The sequence below is a fragment of the Oncorhynchus clarkii genome, chromosome 19, assembly GCF_045791955.1.
Source record: "Oncorhynchus clarkii lewisi isolate Uvic-CL-2024 chromosome 19, UVic_Ocla_1.0, whole genome shotgun sequence".
Lineage (NCBI taxonomy): Eukaryota > Metazoa > Chordata > Actinopteri > Salmoniformes > Salmonidae > Oncorhynchus > Oncorhynchus clarkii.
Genome location: NC_092165.1, coordinates 65,127,608 through 65,150,134, shown reverse-complemented (window position 1 = coordinate 65,150,134; position 22,527 = coordinate 65,127,608). Strand labels below are relative to the sequence as shown.

General features: G+C 37.5%; 1 protein-coding gene across 4 annotated transcripts in view; it reads left to right on the top strand.

The window, feature by feature from the left end:
* LOC139375485 (histone-lysine N-methyltransferase NSD2-like) overlaps positions 1-22,527 on the top strand; it is a 76,682-nt gene that overhangs the window by 45,840 nt on the left and 8,315 nt on the right. For 3 of the 4 annotated variants that reach the window (XM_071117314.1, XM_071117315.1, XM_071117313.1), the window contains one exon: positions 2,897-3,013. In XM_071117314.1, the coding sequence (XP_070973415.1) occupies positions 2,897-3,013 (117 nt within the window). Of the gene's footprint in view, positions 1-2,896; positions 3,014-3,461; positions 3,643-22,527 lie in introns of those variants that run through there. The other variant, XM_071117316.1, reaches the window with a different exon arrangement.

Below are 22,527 nucleotides of genomic sequence, written 5' to 3'. Positions count from 1 at the left end.
GGACACATCTGGCACTGCAGGATTTGAGTCCCAGGCGGCGTAGTGTGTTATTGATGGTAGGCTTTGTTACTTTGGTCCCAGCTCGCTGCAGGTCATTCACTAGGTCCCCCCGTGTGGTTCTGGGATTCTTGCTCACCGTTCTTGTGATAATTTTGACCCCACGGGGTGAGATCTTGCGTGGAGCCCCAGATCAGGGGAGATTATCAGTGGTCTTGTATGTCTTCCATTTCCTAATAATTGCTCCCACAGTTGATTTCTTCAAACCAAGCTGCTTACCTATTGCAGATTCAGTCTTCTCAGCCTGGTGCAGGTCTAAAATTTTGTTTCTGGTGTCCTTTGAAAGCTCTTTGGACTTGGCCATAGTGGAGTTTGGAGTGTGACTGTTTGAGGTTGTGGACAGGTGTCTTTTATACTGATAACAAGTTCAAACAGGTGCCATTAATACAGGTAACGAGTGGAGGACAGAGGTGCCTCTTAAAGAAGAAGTTACAGGTCTGTGAGAGCCAGAAATCTTTCTTGTTTGTAGGTGACCAAATACTTATTTTCCACCATAATTTGCAAATAAACATTAAAAATCCTACAATGTGATTTTCTGGATTTTTTTTTCTCATTTTGTCTGTCATAGTTGAAGTGTGCCTATGATGAAAATTACAGGCCTCCCTCATCTTTTTTAAGTGGGAGAACTTGCACAATTGGTGGCTGACTAAATACTTTTTTGCCCCACTGTATATACAGTGCCTTGCGAAAGTATTCGGCCCCCTTGAACTTTGCGACCTTTTGCCACATTTCAGGCTTCAAACAAAGATATAAAACTGTATTGTTTTGTGAAGAATCAACAACAAGTGGGACACAATCATGAAGTGGAACGACATTTATTGGATATTTCAAACTTTTTTAACAAATCAAAAACTGAAAGATTGGGCGTGCAAAATTATTCAGCCCCCTTAAGTTAATACTTTGTAGCGCCACCTTTTGCTGCGATTACAGCTGTAAGTCGCTTGGGGTATGTCTCTATCAGTTTTGCACATCGAGAGACTGAAATTTTCCCATTCCTCCTTGCAAAACAGCTCGAGCTCAGTGAGGTTGGATGGAGAGCATTTGTGAACAGCAGTTTTCAGTTCTTTCCACAGATTCTGGATTGGATTCAGGTCTGGACTTTGACTTGGCCATTCTAACACCTGGATATGTTTATTTTTGAACCATTCCATTGTAGATTTTGCTTTATGTTTTGGATCATTGTCTTGTTGGAAGACAAATCTCCGTCCCAGTCTCAGGTCTTTTGCAGACTCCATCGGGTTTTCTTCCAGAATGGTCCTGTATTTGGCTCCATCCATCTTCCCATCAATTTTAACCATCTTCCCTGTCCCTGCTGAAGAAAAGCAGGCCCAAACCATGATGCTGCCACCACCATGTTTGACAGTGGGGATGGTGTGTTCAGGGTGATGAGCTGTGTTGCTTTTAAGTCAAACATAACGTTTTGCATTGTTGCCAAAAAGTTCAATTTTGGTTTCATCTGACCAGAGCACCTTCTTCCACATGTTTGGTGTGTCTCCCAGGTGGCTTGTGGCAAACTTTAAACTACACTTTTTATGGATATCTTTAAGAAATGGCTTTCTTCTTGCCACTCTTCCATAAAGGCCAGATTTGTGCAATATACGACTGATTGTTGTCCTATGGACAGAGTCTCCCACCTCAGCTGTAGATCTCTGCAGTTCATCCAGAGTGATCATGGGCCTCTTGGCTGCATCTCTGATCAGTCTTCTCCTTGTATGAGCTGAAAGTTTAGAGGGACGGCCAGGTCTTGGTAGATTTGCAGTGGTCTGATACTCCTTCCATTTCAATATTATCGCTTGCACAGTGCTCCTTGGGATGTTTAAAGCTTGGGAAATCTTTTTGTATCCAAATCCGGCTTTAAACTTCTTCACAACAGTATCTCGGACCTGCCTGGTGTGTTCCTTGTTCTTCATGATGCTCTCTGCGCTTTTAACGGACTTCTGAGACTATCACAGTGCAGGTGCATTTATACGGAGACTTGATTACACACAGGTGGATTGTATTTATCATCATTAGTCATTTAGGTCAACATTGGATCATTCAGAGATCCTCACTGAACTTCTGGAGAGAGTTTGCTGCACTGAAAGTAAAGGGGCTGAATAATTTTGCACGCCCAATTATTCAGTTTTTGATTTGTTAAAAAAGTTTGAAATATCCAATAAATGTCGTTCCACTTCATGATTGTGTCCCACTTGTTGTTGATTCTTCACAAAAAAATACAGTTTTATATCTTTGTTTGAAGCCTGAAATGTGGCAAAAGGTCGCAAAGTTCAAGGGGGCCGAATACTTTCGCAAGGCACTGTGTATATATATATACATTTGCTAAAATATATACCTTTTCGCTTTGTCATTATTGGGTATTGTGTGACAATTTCGATTTTTTTATTTTATTTAATCCATTTTAGAACAAGGCTGTAACGTAACGCTATACCTTAATATCGTTTCGTCTCGTGGCTATGACCATGTCATAACACTTGTATTATTTCTTAAATATATTATTGATATTTATATTATTATACAAAAGGTGAGGAGAGGCTCTATTACAGTGGAGTTTTTAAAAGATGACAATCAAAGCTGTCACGTGCCGAATACAACCGGTGTAGATCTTATTGTGAAATGCTTACTTACAAGCCTATAACCAACAATGCAGTTCAAGAAATAGTTAAGAAAATATTTACTAAAAACTAAAGTAATAAAATAACACTGGCTACATACAGGGGTTACTGGTACGAGGACATTTGGCCCATGATAGTTCGTTGGTGGGCAACAAGGAAATCTGTAATCTGTAATCTGATTTGGTGAAGGTATATCTGTGATCTGATTGGTGAATACTTCTCCGCAGGGTGAGTTTGTGAATGAGTACATCGGAGAGCTGATTGATGAAGAGGAATGTCGCTCCAGGATCAAGTACTACCAGGAGAATGACATCACTCATTTCTACATGCTCACCATCGACAAGGTACCCTCCCTGGTGTAGTACACTATCCTCCCTGGTGTAGTACACTATCCTCCCTGGTGTAGTACACTATCCTCCCTGGTGTAGTACACTATCCTCCCTGGTGTAGTACACTATCCTCCCTGGTGTAGTACACTATCCTCCCTATCCTCCCTGGTGTAGTACACTATCCTCCCTGGTGTAGTACACTATCCTCCCTGGTGTAGTACACTATCCTCCCTGGTGTAGTACATTTATATTTTTGTCATTTAGCGGATGCTCGAATCCAGAGCGATTTACTGTTACTGCATTCATCTTAAAATAGCTAGGTGGGACAGCCACATATCATAGACGGCTACTTTATTAATGAAAAATATATATCAGGGTATCAGAGCTAGTAAAGGGGGAGGGGGGATTTGTGGGTGGTGCTGTGGGATTATTTAAAATACTTATTGAAGAGGTTGGGTTTCAGATGTTTTCGGAAGATGGGCAGGGACTGCTGTCCTAGCGTCAGCGTTCCACCATTGGGTTGCCAGGACAGAGAAGCGCTGTCTGCTCCAGCATTGGAGGACCTGCCTGTCTGTGGCCGTGTCTTTGACTGCCAGAGCCAGAGGAACAGTATTGCTTTGGGGATGTTACACTCAAGATCTCTGTGACATTACAGAAAACAATACTACATACTATATAGAGTGCCTTGCGAAAGTATTCGGCCCCCTTGAACTTTGCAACCTTTTGCCACATTTCAGGCTTCAAACATAAAGATATAAAACTGTATTTTTTTGTGAAGAATCAACAACAAGTGGGACACAATCATGAAGTGGAACGACATTTATTGGATATTTCAAACTTTTTTAACAAATCAAAAACTGAAAAATTGGGCGTGCAAAATTATTCAGCCCCCTTAAGTTAATACTTTGTAGCGCCACCTTTTGCTGCGATTACAGCTGTAAGTCGCTTGGGGTATGTCTCTATCAGTTCTGCACATCGAGAGACTGAAATTTTTTCCCATTCCTCCTTGCAAAACAGCTTGAGCTCAGTGAGGTTGGATGGAGAGCATTTGTGAACAGCAGTTTTCAGTTCTTTCCACAGATTCTGGGTTGAATTCAGGTCTGGACTTTGACTTGGCCATTCTACCACCTGGATATGTTTATTTTTGAACCATTCCATTGTAGATTTTGCTTTATGTTTTGGATCATTGTCTTGTTGGCAGACAAATCTCCGTCCCAGTCTCAGGTCTTTTGCAGACTCCATCAGGTTTTCTTCCAGAATGGTCCTGTATTTGGCTCCATCCATCTTCCCATCAATTTTAACCATCTTCCCTGTCCCTGCTGAAGAAAAGCAGGCCCAAACCATGATGCTGCCACCACCATGTTTGACAGTGGGGATGGTGTGTTCAGGGTGATGAGCTGTGTTGCTTTTACGCCAAACATAACGTTTTGCATTGTTGCCAAAAAGTTCAATTTTGGTTTCATCTGACCAGAGCACCTTCTTCCACATGTTTGGTGTGTCTCCCAGGTGGCTTGTGGCAAACTTTAAACAACACTTTTTATGGATATCTTTAAGAAATGGCTTTCTTCTTGCCACTCTTCCATAAAGGCCAGATTTGTGCAATATACGACTGATTGTTGTCCTATGGACAGAGTCTCCCACCTCAGCTGTAGATCTCTGCAGTTCATCCAGAGTGATCATGGGCCTCTTGGCTGCATCTCTGATCAGTCTTCTCCTTGTATGAGCTGAAAGTTTAGAGGGACGGCCAGGTCTTGGTAGATTTGCAGTGGTCTGATACTCCTTCCATTTCAATATTATCGCTTGCACAGTGCTCCTTGGGATGTTTAAAGCTTGGGAAATCTTTTTGTATCCAAATCCGGCTTTAAACTTCTTCACAGCAGTATCTCGGACCTGCCTGGTGTGTTCCTTGTTCTTCATGATGCTCTCTGCGCTTTTAACGGACTTCTGAGACTATCACAGTGCAGGTGCATTTATACAGAGACTTGATTACACACAGGTGGATTGTATTTATCATCATTAGTCATTTAGGTCAACATTGGATCATTCAGAGATCCTCACTGAACTTCTGGAGAGAGTTTGCTGCACTGAAAGTAAAGGGGCTGAATAATTTTGCACGCCCAATTTTTCAGTTTTTGATTTGTTAAAAAAGTTTGAAAGATCCAATAAATGTCGTTCCACTTCATGATTGTGTCCCACTTGTTGTTGATTCTTCACAAAAAAATACAGTTTTATATCTTTATGTTTGAAGCCTGAAATGTGGCAAAAGGTCGCAAAGTTCAAGGGGTCCGAATACTTTCGCAAGGCACTGTAGCTATAACTGTAGCTCTAAGTCAATACTAGACATCTATAGCTGTAGCTCTACTTCAATACTACACATCTATAGCTGTAGCTCCACTTCAATACTACACATCTGTTGCTGTAGCTCTACTTTAATACTACACATCTGTTGCTGTAGCTCTACTTTAATACTACACATCTGTAGCTGTAGCTCTACTTTAATACTACACTGTAGCTCTACTTCAATACTACACATCTGTAGCTGTAGCTCTACTTCAATACTACACATCTGTAGCTGTAGCTCTACTTCAATACTACACATCTGTAGCTGTAGCTCTACTTTAATACTACACATCTGTAGCTATACTTCAATACTACACATCTGTAGCTGTAGCTCTACTTCAATACTACACATCTGTAACTGTAGCTCTACTTAAATACTACACATCTGTAACTGTAGCTCTACTTCAATACTACACATCTGTTCCTGTACTTCAATACTACACATCTGTAACTAGCTCTAATACACATCTGTAACTAGCTCTACTTCAATACTACACATCTGTAGCTCTACTTTAATACTACACATCTGTAACTGTAGCTCTACTTCAATACTACACATCTGTAGCTCTACTTCAATACTACACATCTATAGCTGTAGCTCTACTTCAATACTACACATCTGTAGCTTTAACTCTAATTCAATACTACACTGTAGCTCTACTTTAATACTACACATCTGTAGCTCTACTTCAATACTACACATCTGTAGCTGTAGCTCTACTTCAATACTACACATCTGTAGCTGTAGCTCTACTTCAATACTACACATCTATAGCTGTAGCTCTACTTCAATACTACACATCTGTAGCTCTACTTCAATACTACACATCTGTAGCTGTAGCTCTACTTCAATACTACACATTTATAGCTGTAGCTCTACTTCAGTACTACACATCTGTAGCTCTACTTCAATACTACACATCTATAGGTGTAGCTCTACTTCAATACTACACATCTGTTCCTCTACTTCAATACTACACATCTGTAACTGTAGCTCTACTTCAATACTACACTGTTGCTCTACTTCAATACTACACATCTGTAGCTCTACTTCAATACTACACATCTGTAGCTGTAGCTCTACTTCAATACTACACAGCTGTAGCTCTACTTCAATACTACACATATTTAGCTCTACTTCAATACTACACATCTGTTGCTGTAGCTCTACTTCAATACTACATATCTATAGCTGTAGCTCTACTTCAATACTACACTGTTGCTCTACTTCAATACTACACATCTGTAGCTGTAGCTCTACTTTAATACTACACATCTGTAGCTCTACTTCAATACTACACATCTGTAGCTGTAGCTCTACTTCAATACTACACAGCTGTAGCTCTACTTCAATACTACACATATTTAGCTCTACTTCAATACTACTCATCTGTAGCTGTAGCTCTACTTTAATACTACACATATGTAGCTATACTTCAATACTACACATCTATAACTGTAGCTCTACTTCAATACTACACATCTGTAGCTCTACTTCAATACTACGCATCTGTAGTTGTAGCTCTACTTCAATACTACGCATCTGTAGCTGTAGCTCTACTTCAATACTACGCATCTGTAACTGTAGTTCTACTTCAATACTACACATCTGTTCCTGTACTTCAATACTACACATCTGTAACTAGCTCTACTTCAATACTACACATCTGTAGCTCTACTTTAATACTACACATCTGTAACTGTAGCTCTACTTCAATACTACGCATCTGTAGCTGTAGCTCTACTTCAATACTACACATCTATAGCTGTAGCTCTACTTCAATACTACACATCTGTAGCTGTAGCTCTACTTCAATACTACACCGTAGCTCTACTTCAATACTACACATCTGTAGCTGTAGCTCTACTTCAATACTACACATCTGTTCCTCTACTTCAATACTACACATCTGTAACTGTCTCTCTACTTCAATACTACACATCTGTTGCTGTAGCTATACTTCAATACTACACATCTGTAGCTGTAGGTCTACTTTAATACTAGACATCTGTAGCTCTACTTTACTACTACACTGTAGCTCTACTTCAATACTGCACATCTGTAGCTGTAGCTCTACTTCAATACTACACATCTGTAGCTGTAGCTCTACTTCAATACTACACATCTGTAGCTGTAGCTCTACTTTAATACTACACATCTGTAGCTATACTTCAATACTACACATCTGTAGCTATACTTCAATACTACACATCTGTAGCTCTACTTTAATACTACACATCTGTAACTGTAGCTCTACTTCAATACTACACATCTGTAGCTCTACTCCAATACTACACATCTATAGCTGTAGCTCTACTTCAATACCACACATCTGTAGCTTTAACTCTAATTCAATACTACACTGTAGCTCTACTTTAATACTACACATCTGTAGCTCTACTTCAATACTACACATCTGTAGCTGTAGCTCTACTTCAATACTACACATCTATAGCTGTAGCTCTACTTCAATACTACACATCTGTAGCTCTACTTCAATACTACACATCTATAGCTGTAGCTCTACTTCAATACTACACATCTGTAGCTGTAGCTCTACTTCAATACTACACATTTATAGCTGTAGCTCTACTTCAGTACTACACATCTGTAGCTCTACTTCAATACTACACATCTATAGGTGTAGCTCTACTTCAATACTACACATCTGTTCCTCTACTTCAATACTACACATCTGTAACTGTAGCTCTACTTCAATACTACACATCTGTTGCTGTAGCTATACTTCAATACTACACATCTGTAGCTGTAGGTCTACTTTAATACTAGACATCTGTAGCTCTACTTCAATACTACACATCTGTAGCTCTACTTCAATACTACACATATGTTGCTGTAGCTCTACTTCAATACTACACATCTATAGCTGTAGCTCTACTTCAATACTACACATCTATAGCTGTAGCTCTACTTCAATACTACACATCTGTAGCTGTAGCTCTACTTCAATACTACACATAGCTGTAGCTCTACTTCAATACAACACATCTGTAGCTGTAGCTCTACTTCAATACTACACATCTATATCTGTAGCTCTACTTCAATACTACACATCTGTAGCTGTAGCTCTACTTCAATACTACACATCTGTAGCTGTAGCTCTACTTTAATACTACACATCTGTAGCTATACTTCAATACTACACATCTGTAGCTATACTTCAATACTACACATCTGTAGCTCTACTTTAATACTACACATCTGTAACTGTAGCTCTACTTCAATACTACACATCTGTAGCTCTACTCCAATACTACACATCTATAGCTGTAGCTCTACTTCAATACCACACATCTGTAGCTTTAACTCTAATTCAATACTACACTGTAGCTCTACTTTAATACTACACATCTGTAGCTCTACTTCAATACTACACATCTGTAGCTGTAGCTCTACTTCAATACTACACATCTATAGCTGTAGCTCTACTTCAATACTACACATCTGTAGCTCTACTTCAATACTACACATCTATAGCTGTAGCTCTACTTCAATACTACACATCTGTAGCTGTAGCTCTACTTCAATACTACACATTTATAGCTGTAGCTCTACTTCAGTACTACACATCTGTAGCTCTACTTCAATACTACACATCTATAGGTGTAGCTCTACTTCAATACTACACATCTGTTCCTCTACTTCAATACTACACATCTGTAACTGTAGCTCTACTTCAATACTACACATCTGTTGCTGTAGCTATACTTCAATACTACACATCTGTAGCTGTAGGTCTACTTTAATACTAGACATCTGTAGCTCTACTTCAATACTACACATCTGTAGCTCTACTTCAATACTACACATATGTTGCTGTAGCTCTACTTCAATACTACACATCTATAGCTGTAGCTCTACTTCAATACTACACATCTGTAGCTGTAGCTCTACTTCAATACTACACATAGCTGTAGCTCTACTTCAATACAACACATCTGCAGCTGTAGCTCTAATTTAATACTACACATCTGTAGCTGTAGCTCTAATTTAATACTACACATCTGTAGCTCTACTTCAATACTACACATCTGTAGCTGTAGCTCTACTTCAATACTACACATCTGTTCCTCTACTTCAATACTACACATCTGTAACTGTAGCTCTACTTCAATACTACACATCTGTAGCTGTAGCTCTACTTCAAGACTAGACATCTGTAGCTCTACTTCAATACGACACATATGTAGCTCTACTTCAATACTACACATATGTTGCTGTAGCTCTACTTTAATACTACACATCTATAGCTGTAGCTCTACTTTAATACTAGACATCTGTAGCTCTACTTCAATACTACACATCTGTAGCTCTACTTTGATACTACACATATGTAGCTCTACTTCAATACTACACATCTATAGCTGTAGCTCTACTTCAATACTACACATCTGTAGCTGTAGCTCTACTTCAATACTACACATCTATAGCTGTAGCTCTACTTCAATACAACACATCTGTAGCTGTAGCTCTACTTTAATACTACACATCTGTAGCTGTAGCTCTACTTTAATACTACACATCTGTAGCTCTACTTCAATAATACACATCTGTAGCTGTAGCTCTACTTTAATACTAGAAATCTGTAGCTCTACTTTAATACTACACATCTGTAGCTCTACTTCAATACTACACATCTGTAGCTCTACTTCAATACTACACATCTGTATCTGTAGCTCTACTTCAATACTACACATCTGTTGCTGTAGCTATACTTCAATACTACACATCTGTAGCTGTAGGTCTACTTTAATACTAGACATCTGTAGCTCTACTTCAATACTACACATCTGTAGCTCTACTTCAATACTACACATATGTTGCTGTAGCTCTACTTCAATACTACACATCTATAGCTGTAGCTCTACTTCAATACTACACATCTGTAGCTGTAGCTCTACTTCAATACTACACATAGCTGTAGCTCTACTTCAATACAACACATCTGTAGCTGTAGCTCTAATTTAATACTACACATCTGTAGCTGTAGCTCTAATTTAATACTACACATCTGTAGCTCTACTTCAATACTACACATCTGTAGCTGTAGCTCTACTTCAATACTACACATCTGTTCCTCTACTTCAATACTACACATCTGTAACTGTAGCTCTACTTCAATACTACACATCTGTAGCTGTAGCTCTACTTCAAGACTAGACATCTGTAGCTCTACTTCAATACGACACATGTAGCTCTACTTCAATACTACACATATGTTGCTGTAGCTCTACTTTAATACTACACATCTATAGCTGTAGCTCTACTTTAATACTAGACATCTGTAGCTCTACTTCAATACTACACATCTGTAGCTCTACTTTGATACTACACATATGTAGCTCTACTTCAATACTACACATCTATAGCTGTAGCTCTACTTCAATACTACACATCTGTAGCTGTAGCTCTACTTCAATACTACACATCTATAGCTGTAGCTCTACTTCAATACAACACATCTGTAGCTGTAGCTCTACTTTAATACTACACATCTGTAGCTGTAGCTCTACTTTAATACTACACATCTGTAGCTCTACTTCAATAATACACATCTGTAGCTGTAGCTCTACTTTAATACTACACATCTGTAGCTGTAGCTCTACTTTAATACTACACATCTGTAGCTCTACTTTAATACTACACATCTGTAGCTCTACTTCAATACTACACATCTGTAGCTCTACTTCAATAATACACATCTGTAGCTGTAGCTCTACTTTAATACTAGACATCTGTAGTTCTACTTCAATACTACACATCTGTATTTCTACTTCAATACTACACATCTGTAGCTCTACTTTAATACTACACATCTGTAGCTCTACTTCAATACTACACATCTGTAGCTCTACTTCAATAATACACATCTGTAGCTGTAGCTCTACTTCAATACTAGACATCTGTAGCTCTACTTCAATACTACACATCTGTATTTCTACTTCAATACTACACATCTGTAGCTCTACTTTAATACTACACATCTGTAGCTCTACTTCAATACTACACATCTGTAGCTCTACTTCAATAATACACATCTGCAGCTGTAGCTCTACTTCAATACTACACATCTGTATTTCTACTTCAATACTACACATCTGTAGCTCTACTTCAATACTACACATCTGTAGATGTAGCTCTACTTTAATACTACACATCTGTAGCTCTACTTCAATACTACACATCTATAGCTGTAGCTCTACTTCAATACAACATCTGTAGCTGTAGCTCTACTTTAATACTACACATCTGTAGCTGTAGCTCTACTTTAATACTACATATCTGTAGCTCTACTTCAATACTACACATATGTTCCTGTACTTCAATACTACACATCTGTAACTGTAGCTCTATTTCAATACTATGCATCTGTAGCTGTAGCTCTACTTCAATACTACACATCTATAGCTGTAGCTCTACTTCAATACAACACATCTGTAGCTGTAGCTCTACTTCAATACTACACACCTGTAGCTGTAGCTCTACTTTAATACTACACATCTGTAGCTCTACTTCAATACTACACATCTGTAGCTCTACTTCAATACTACACATCTATAGCTGTAGCTCTACTTCAATACTACACATCTGTAGCTCTACTTCAATACTACACATCTATAGTTGTAGCTCTACTTCAATACTACACATCTGTTCCTCTACTTCAATACTACACATCTGTAACTGTAGCTCTACTTCAATACAACACATCTGTAGCTGTAGCTCTAATTTAATACTACACATCTGTAGCTGTAGCTCTAATTTAATACTACACATCTGTAGCTCTACTTCAATACTACACATCTGTAGCTGTAGCTCTACTTCAATACTACACATCTGTTCCTCTACTTCAATACTACACATCTGTAACTGTAGCTCTACTTCAATACTACACATCTGTAGCTGTAGCTCTACTTCAAGACTAGACATCTGTAGCTCTACTTCAATACGACACATGTAGCTCTACTTCAATACTACACATATGTTGCTGTAGCTCTACTTTAATACTACACATCTATAGCTGTAGCTCTACTTTAATACTAGACATCTGTAGCTCTACTTCAATACTACACATCTGTAGCTCTACTTTGATACTACACATATGTAGCTCTACTTCAATACTACACATCTATAGCTGTAGCTCTACTTCAATACTACACATCTGTAGCTGTAGCTCTACTTCAATACTACACATCTATAGCTGTAGCTCTACTTCAATACAACACATCTGTAGCTGTAGCTCTACTTTAATACTACACATCTGTAGCTGTAGCTCTACTTTAATACTACACATCTGTAGCTCTACTTCAATAATACACATCTGTAGCTGTAGCTCTACTTTAATACTAGAAATCTGTAGCTCTACTTTAATACTACACATCTGTAGCTCTACTTCAATACTACACATCTGTAGCTCTACTTCAATAATACACATCTGTAGCTGTAGCTCTACTTTAATACTAGACATCTGTAGTTCTACTTCAATACTACACATCTGTATTTCTACTTCAATACTACACATCTGTAGCTCTACTTTAATACTACACATCTGTAGCTCTACTTCAATACTACACATCTGTAGCTCTACTTCAATAATACACATCTGTAGCTGTAGCTCTACTTCAATACTAGACATCTGTAGCTCTACTTCAATACGACACATGTAGCTCTACTTCAATACTACACATATGTTGCTGTAGCTCTACTTTAATACTACACATCTATAGCTGTAGCTCTACTTTAATACTAGACATCTGTAGCTCTACTTCAATACTACACATCTGTAGCTCTACTTTGATACTACACATATGTAGCTCTACTTCAATACTACACATCTATAGCTGTAGCTCTACTTCAATACTACACATCTGTAGCTGTAGCTCTACTTCAATACTACACATCTATAGCTGTAGCTCTACTTCAATACAACACATCTGTAGCTGTAGCTCTACTTTAATACTACACATCTGTAGCTGTAGCTCTACTTTAATACTACACATCTGTAGCTCTACTTCAATAATACACATCTGTAGCTGTAGCTCTACTTTAATACTAGAAATCTGTAGCTCTACTTTAATACTACACATCTGTAGCTCTACTTCAATACTACACATCTGTAGCTCTACTTCAATAATACACATCTGTAGCTGTAGCTCTACTTTAATACTAGACATCTGTAGTTCTACTTCAATACTACACATCTGTATTTCTACTTCAATACTACACATCTGTAGCTCTACTTTAATACTACACATCTGTAGCTCTACTTCAATACTACACATCTGTAGCTCTACTTCAATAATACACATCTGTAGCTGTAGCTCTACTTCAATACTAGACATCTGTAGCTCTACTTCAATACTACACATCTGTATTTCTACTTCAATACTACACATCTGTAGCTCTACTTTAATACTACACATCTGTAGCTCTACTTCAATACTACACATCTGTAGCTCTACTTCAATAATACACATCTGCAGCTGTAGCTCTACTTCAATACTACACATCTGTATTTCTACTTCAATACTACACATCTGTAGCTCTACTTCAATACTACACATCTGTAGATGTAGCTCTACTTTAATACTACACATCTGTAGCTCTACTTCAATACTACACATCTATAGCTGTAGCTCTACTTCAATACAACATCTGTAGCTGTAGCTCTACTTTAATACTACACATCTGTAGCTGTAGCTCTACTTTAATACTACATATCTGTAGCTCTACTTCAATACTACACATATGTTCCTGTACTTCAATACTACACATCTGTAACTGTAGCTCTATTTCAATACTATGCATCTGTAGCTGTAGCTCTACTTCAATACTACACATCTATAGCTGTAGCTCTACTTCAATACAACACATCTGTAGCTGTAGCTCTACTTCAATACTACACACCTGTAGCTGTAGCTCTACTTTAATACTACACATCTGTAGCTCTACTTCAATACTACACATCTGTAGCTCTACTTCAATACTACACATCTATAGCTGTAGCTCTACTTCAATACTACACATCTGTAGCTCTACTTCAATACTACACATCTATAGTTGTAGCTCTACTTCAATACTACACATCTGTTCCTCTACTTCAATACTACACATCTGTAACTGTAGCTCTACTTCAATACAACACATCTGTAGCTGTAGCTCTAATTTAATACTACACATCTGTAGCTGTAGCTCTAATTTAATACTACACATCTGTAGCTCTACTTCAATACTACACATCTGTAGCTGTAGCTCTACTTCAATACTACACATCTGTTCCTCTACTTCAATACTACACATCTGTAACTGTAGCTCTACTTCAATACTACACATCTGTAGCTGTAGCTCTACTTCAAGACTAGACATCTGTAGCTCTACTTCAATACGACACATGTAGCTCTACTTCAATACTACACATATGTTGCTGTAGCTCTACTTTAATACTACACATCTATAGCTGTAGCTCTACTTTAATACTAGACATCTGTAGCTCTACTTCAATACTACACATCTGTAGCTCTACTTTGATACTACACATATGTAGCTCTACTTCAATACTACACATCTATAGCTGTAGCTCTACTTCAATACTACACATCTGTAGCTGTAGCTCTACTTCAATACTACACATCTATAGCTGTAGCTCTACTTCAATACAACACATCTGTAGCTGTAGCTCTACTTTAATACTACACATCTGTAGCTGTAGCTCTACTTTAATACTACACATCTGTAGCTCTACTTCAATAATACACATCTGTAGCTGTAGCTCTACTTTAATACTAGAAATCTGTAGCTCTACTTTAATACTACACATCTGTAGCTCTACTTCAATACTACACATCTGTAGCTCTACTTCAATAATACACATCTGTAGCTGTAGCTCTACTTTAATACTAGACATCTGTAGTTCTACTTCAATACTACACATCTGTATTTCTACTTCAATACTACACATCTGTAGCTCTACTTTAATACTACACATCTGTAGCTCTACTTCAATACTACACATCTGTAGCTCTACTTCAATAATACACATCTGTAGCTGTAGCTCTACTTCAATACTAGACATCTGTAGCTCTACTTCAATACTACACATCTGTATTTCTACTTCAATACTACACATCTGTAGCTCTACTTTAATACTACACATCTGTAGCTCTACTTCAATACTACACATCTGTAGCTCTACTTCAATAATACACATCTGCAGCTGTAGCTCTACTTCAATACTACACATCTGTAGCTCTACTCCAATACTACACATCTATAGCTGTAGCTCTACTTCAATACCACACATCTGTAGCTTTAACTCTAATTCAATACTACACTGTAGCTCTACTTTAATACTACACATCTGTAGCTCTACTTCAATACTACACATCTGTAGCTGTAGCTCTACTTCAATACTACACATCTATAGCTGTAGCTCTACTTCAATACTACACATCTGTAGCTCTACTTCAATACTACACATCTATAGCTGTAGCTCTACTTCAATACTACACATCTGTAGCTGTAGCTCTACTTCAATACTACACATTTATAGCTGTAGCTCTACTTCAGTACTACACATCTGTAGCTCTACTTCAATACTACACATCTATAGGTGTAGCTCTACTTCAATACTACACATCTGTTCCTCTACTTCAATACTACACATCTGTAACTGTAGCTCTACTTCAATACTACACATCTGTTGCTGTAGCTATACTTCAATACTACACATCTGTAGCTGTAGGTCTACTTTAATACTAGACATCTGTAGCTCTACTTCAATACTACACATCTGTAGCTCTACTTCAATACTACACATATGTTGCTGTAGCTCTACTTCAATACTACACATCTATAGCTGTAGCTCTACTTCAATACTACACATCTATAGCTGTAGCTCTACTTCAATACTACACATCTGTAGCTGTAGCTCTACTTCAATACTACACATAGCTGTAGCTCTACTTCAATACAACACATCTGTAGCTGTAGCTCTACTTCAATACTACACATCTATATCTGTAGCTCTACTTCAATACTACACATCTGTAGCTGTAGCTCTACTTCAATACTACACATCTGTAGCTGTAGCTCTACTTTAATACTACACATCTGTAGCTATACTTCAATACTACACATCTGTAGCTATACTTCAATACTACACATCTGTAGCTCTACTTTAATACTACACATCTGTAACTGTAGCTCTACTTCAATACTACACATCTGTAGCTCTACTCCAATACTACACATCTATAGCTGTAGCTCTACTTCAATACCACACATCTGTAGCTTTAACTCTAATTCAATACTACACTGTAGCTCTACTTTAATACTACACATCTGTAGCTCTACTTCAATACTACACATCTGTAGCTGTAGCTCTACTTCAATACTACACATCTATAGCTGTAGCTCTACTTCAATACTACACATCTGTAGCTCTACTTCAATACTACACATCTATAGCTGTAGCTCTACTTCAATACTACACATCTGTAGCTGTAGCTCTACTTCAATACTACACATTTATAGCTGTAGCTCTACTTCAGTACTACACATCTGTAGCTCTACTTCAATACTACACATCTATAGGTGTAGCTCTACTTCAATACTACACATCTGTTCCTCTACTTCAATACTACACATCTGTAACTGTAGCTCTACTTCAATACTACACATCTGTTGCTGTAGCTATACTTCAATACTACACATCTGTAGCTGTAGGTCTACTTTAATACTAGACATCTGTAGCTCTACTTCAATACTACACATCTGTAGCTCTACTTCAATACTACACATATGTTGCTGTAGCTCTACTTCAATACTACACATCTATAGCTGTAGCTCTACTTCAATACTACACATCTATAGCTGTAGCTCTACTTCAATACTACACATCTGTAGCTGTAGCTCTACTTCAATACTACACATAGCTGTAGCTCTACTTCAATACAACACATCTGTAGCTGTAGCTCTAATTTAATACTACACATCTGTAGCTGTAGCTCTAATTTAATACTACACATCTGTAGCTCTACTTCAATACTACACATCTGTAGCTGTAGCTCTACTTCAATACTACACATCTGTTCCTCTACTTCAATACTACACATCTGTAACTGTAGCTCTACTTCAATACTACACATCTGTAGCTGTAGCTCTACTTCAAGACTAGACATCTGTAGCTCTACTTCAATACGACACATATGTAGCTCTACTTCAATACTACACATATGTTGCTGTAGCTCTACTTTAATACTACACATCTATAGCTGTAGCTCTACTTTAATACTAGACATCTGTAGCTCTACTTCAATACTACACATCTGTAGCTCTACTTTGATACTACACATATGTAGCTCTACTTCAATACTACACATCTATAGCTGTAGCTCTACTTCAATACTACACATCTGTAGCTGTAGCTCTACTTCAATACTACACATCTATAGCTGTAGCTCTACTTCAATACAACACATCTGTAGCTGTAGCTCTACTTTAATACTACACATCTGTAGCTGTAGCTCTACTTTAATACTACACATCTGTAGCTCTACTTCAATAATACACATCTGTAGCTGTAGCTCTACTTTAATACTAGAAATCTGTAGCTCTACTTTAATACTACACATCTGTAGCTCTACTTCAATACTACACATCTGTAGCTCTACTTCAATACTACACATCTGTATCTGTAGCTCTACTTCAATACTACACATCTGTTGCTGTAGCTATACTTCAATACTACACATCTGTAGCTGTAGGTCTACTTTAATACTAGACATCTGTAGCTCTACTTCAATACTACACATCTGTAGCTCTACTTCAATACTACACATATGTTGCTGTAGCTCTACTTCAATACTACACATCTATAGCTGTAGCTCTACTTCAATACTACACATCTGTAGCTGTAGCTCTACTTCAATACTACACATAGCTGTAGCTCTACTTCAATACAACACATCTGTAGCTGTAGCTCTAATTTAATACTACACATCTGTAGCTGTAGCTCTAATTTAATACTACACATCTGTAGCTCTACTTCAATACTACACATCTGTAGCTGTAGCTCTGCTTCAATACTACACATCTGTTCCTCTACTTCAATACTACACATCTGTAACTGTAGCTCTACTTCAATACTACACATCTGTAGCTGTAGCTCTACTTCAAGACTAGACATCTGTAGCTCTACTTCAATACGACACATGTAGCTCTACTTCAATACTACACATATGTTGCTGTAGCTCTACTTTAATACTACACATCTATAGCTGTAGCTCTACTTTAATACTAGACATCTGTAGCTCTACTTCAATACTACACATCTGTAGCTCTACTTTGATACTACACATATGTAGCTCTACTTCAATACTACACATCTATAGCTGTAGCTCTACTTCAATACTACACATCTGTAGCTGTAGCTCTACTTCAATACTACACATCTATAGCTGTAGCTCTACTTCAATACAACACATCTGTAGCTGTAGCTCTACTTTAATACTACACATCTGTAGCTGTAGCTCTACTTTAATACTACACATCTGTAGCTCTACTTCAATAATACACATCTGTAGCTGTAGCTCTACTTTAATACTAGAAATCTGTAGCTCTACTTTAATACTACACATCTGTAGCTCTACTTCAATACTACACATCTGTAGCTCTACTTCAATAATACACATCTGTAGCTGTAGCTCTACTTTAATACTAGACATCTGTAGTTCTACTTCAATACTACACATCTGTATTTCTACTTCAATACTACACATCTGTAGCTCTACTTTAATACTACACATCTGTAGCTCTACTTCAATACTACACATCTGTAGCTCTACTTCAATAATACACATCTGTAGCTGTAGCTCTACTTCAATACTAGACATCTGTAGCTCTACTTCAATACTACACATCTGTATTTCTACTTCAATACTACACATCTGTAGCTCTACTTTACTACACATCTGTAGCTCTACTTCAATACTACACATCTGTAGCTCTACTTCAATAATACACATCTGCAGCTGTAGCTCTACTTCAATACTACACATCTGTATTTCTACTTCAATACTACACATCTGTAGCTCTACTTCAATACTACACATCTGTAGATGTAGCTCTACTTTAATACTACACATCTGTAGCTCTACTTCAATACTACACATCTATAGCTGTAGCTCTACTTCAATACAACATCTGTAGCTGTAGCTCTACTTTAATACTACACATCTGTAGCTGTAGCTCTACTTTAATACTACATATCTGTAGCTCTACTTCAATACTACACATCTGTAACTGTAGCTCTACTTTAATACTACACATCTGTAGCTGTAGCTCTACTTTAATACTACATATCTGTAGCTCTACTTCAATACTACACATCTGTAACTGTAGCTCTATTTCAATACTATGCATCTGTAGCTGTAGCTCTACTTCAATACTACACATCTATAGCTGTAGCTCTACTTCAATACAACACATCTGTAGCTGTAGCTCTACTTCAATACTACACACCTGTAGCTGTAGCTCTACTTTAATACTACACATCTGTAGCTCTACTTCAATACTACACATCTGTAGCTCTACTTCAATACTACACATCTATAGCTGTAGCTCTACTTCAATACTACACATCTGTAGCTCTACTTCAATACTACACATCTATAGTTGTAGCTCTACTTCAATACTACACATCTGTGCCTCTACTTCAATACTACACATCTGTAACTGTAGCTCTACTTCAATACTACACATCTGTTGCTGTAGCTATACTTCAATACTACACATCTGTAGCTGTAGGTCTACTTTAATACTAGACATCTGTAGCTCTACTTCAATACTACACATATGTTGCTGTAGCTCTACTTCAATACTACACATCTATAGCTGTAGCTCTACTTCAATACTACACATCTATAGCTGTAGCTCTACTTCAATACTACACATAGCTGTAGCTCTACTTCAATACTACACATAGCTGTAGCTCTACTTCAATACAACACATCTGTAGCTGTAGCTCTAATTTAATACTACACATCTGTAGCTGTAGCTCTAATTTAATACTACACATCGGTAGCTCTACTTCAATACTACACATCTGTAGCTGTAGCTCTACTTCAATACTACACATCTGTTCCTCTACTTCAATACTACACATCTGTAACTGTAGCTCTACTTCAATACTACACATCTGTAGCTCTACTTCAATACTACACATCTGTAGCTGTAGCTCTACTTCAATACTAGACATATGTAGCTCTACTTCAATACTACACATATGTTGCTGTAGCTCTACTTTAATACTACACATCTGTAGCTTTAGCTCTACTTCAATACACATCTGTAGCTCTACTTCAATACTACACATCTATAGCTGTAGCTCTACTTCAATACTACACATCGATAGCTGTAGCTCTACTTCAATACTACACATCTATAGCTGTAGCTCTACTTTAATACTAGACATCTGTAGCTCTACTTCAATACTACACATCTGTAGCTCTACTTCGATACTACACATATGTAGCTCTACTTCAATACTACACATCTATAGCTGTAGCTCTACTTCAATACTACACATCTGTAGCTATAGCTCTACTTCAATACTACACATCTGTAGCTGTAGCTCTACTTCAATACAACACATCTGTAGCTGTAGCTCTACTTTAATACTACACATCTGTAGCTGTAGCTCTACTTTAATACTACACATCTGTAGCTCTACTTCAATACTACACATCTGTAGCTCTACTTCAATAATACACATCTGTAGCTGTAGCTCTACTTTAATACTAGACATCTGTAGCTCTACTTTAATACTACACATCTGTAGCTCTACTTCAATACTACGCATCTGTAGCTCTACTTCAATACTACGCATCTGTAGCTCTACTTCAATAATACACATCTGTAGCTATAGCTCTACTTTAATACTAGACATCTGTAGCTCTACTTCAATACTACACATCTGTATTTCTACTTCAATACTACACATCTGTAGCTGTAGCTCTACTTTAATACTACACATCTGTAGCTCTACTTCAATACTACACATCTATAGTTGTAGCTCTACTTCAATACTACACATCTGTGCCTCTACTTCAATACTACACATCTGTAACTGTAGCTCTACTTCAATACTACACATCTGTTGCTGTAGCTATACTTCAATACTACACATCTGTAGCTGTAGGTCTACTTTAATACTAGACATCTGTAGCTCTACTCTACTCTACTCTGTAGCTCTACACATATGTTGCTGTAGCTCTACTTTAATACTACACATCTATAGCTGTAGCTCTACTTTAATACTAGACATCTGTAGCTCTACTTCAATACTACACATCTGTAGCTCTACTTTGATACTACACATATGTAGCTCTACTTCAATACTACACATCTATAGCTGTAGCTCTACTTCAATACTACACATCTGTAGCTGTAGCTCTACTTCAATACTACACATCTATAGCTGTAGCTCTACTTCAATACAACACATCTGTAGCTGTAGCTCTACTTTAATACTACACATCTGTAGCTGTAGCTCTACTTTAATACTACACATCTGTAGCTCTACTTCAATAATACACATCTGTAGCTGTAGCTCTACTTTAATACTAGAAATCTGTAGCTCTACTTTAATACTACACATCTGTAGCTCTACTTCAATACTACACATCTGTAGCTCTACTTCAATAATACACATCTGTAGCTGTAGCTCTACTTTAATACTAGACATCTGTAGTTCTACTTCAATACTACACATCTGTATTTCTACTTCAATACTACACATCTGTAGCTCTACTTTAATACTACACATCTGTAGCTCTACTTCAATACTACACATCTGTAGCTCTACTTCAATAATACACATCTGTAGCTGTAGCTCTACTTCAATACTAGACATCTGTAGCTCTACTTCAATACTACACATCTGTATTTCTACTTCAATACTACACATCTGTAGCTCTACTTTACTACACATCTGTAGCTCTACTTCAATACTACACATCTGTAGCTCTACTTCAATAATACACATCTGCAGCTGTAGCTCTACTTCAATACTACACATCTGTATTTCTACTTCAATACTACACATCTGTAGCTCTACTTCAATACTACACATCTGTAGATGTAGCTCTACTTTAATACTACACATCTGTAG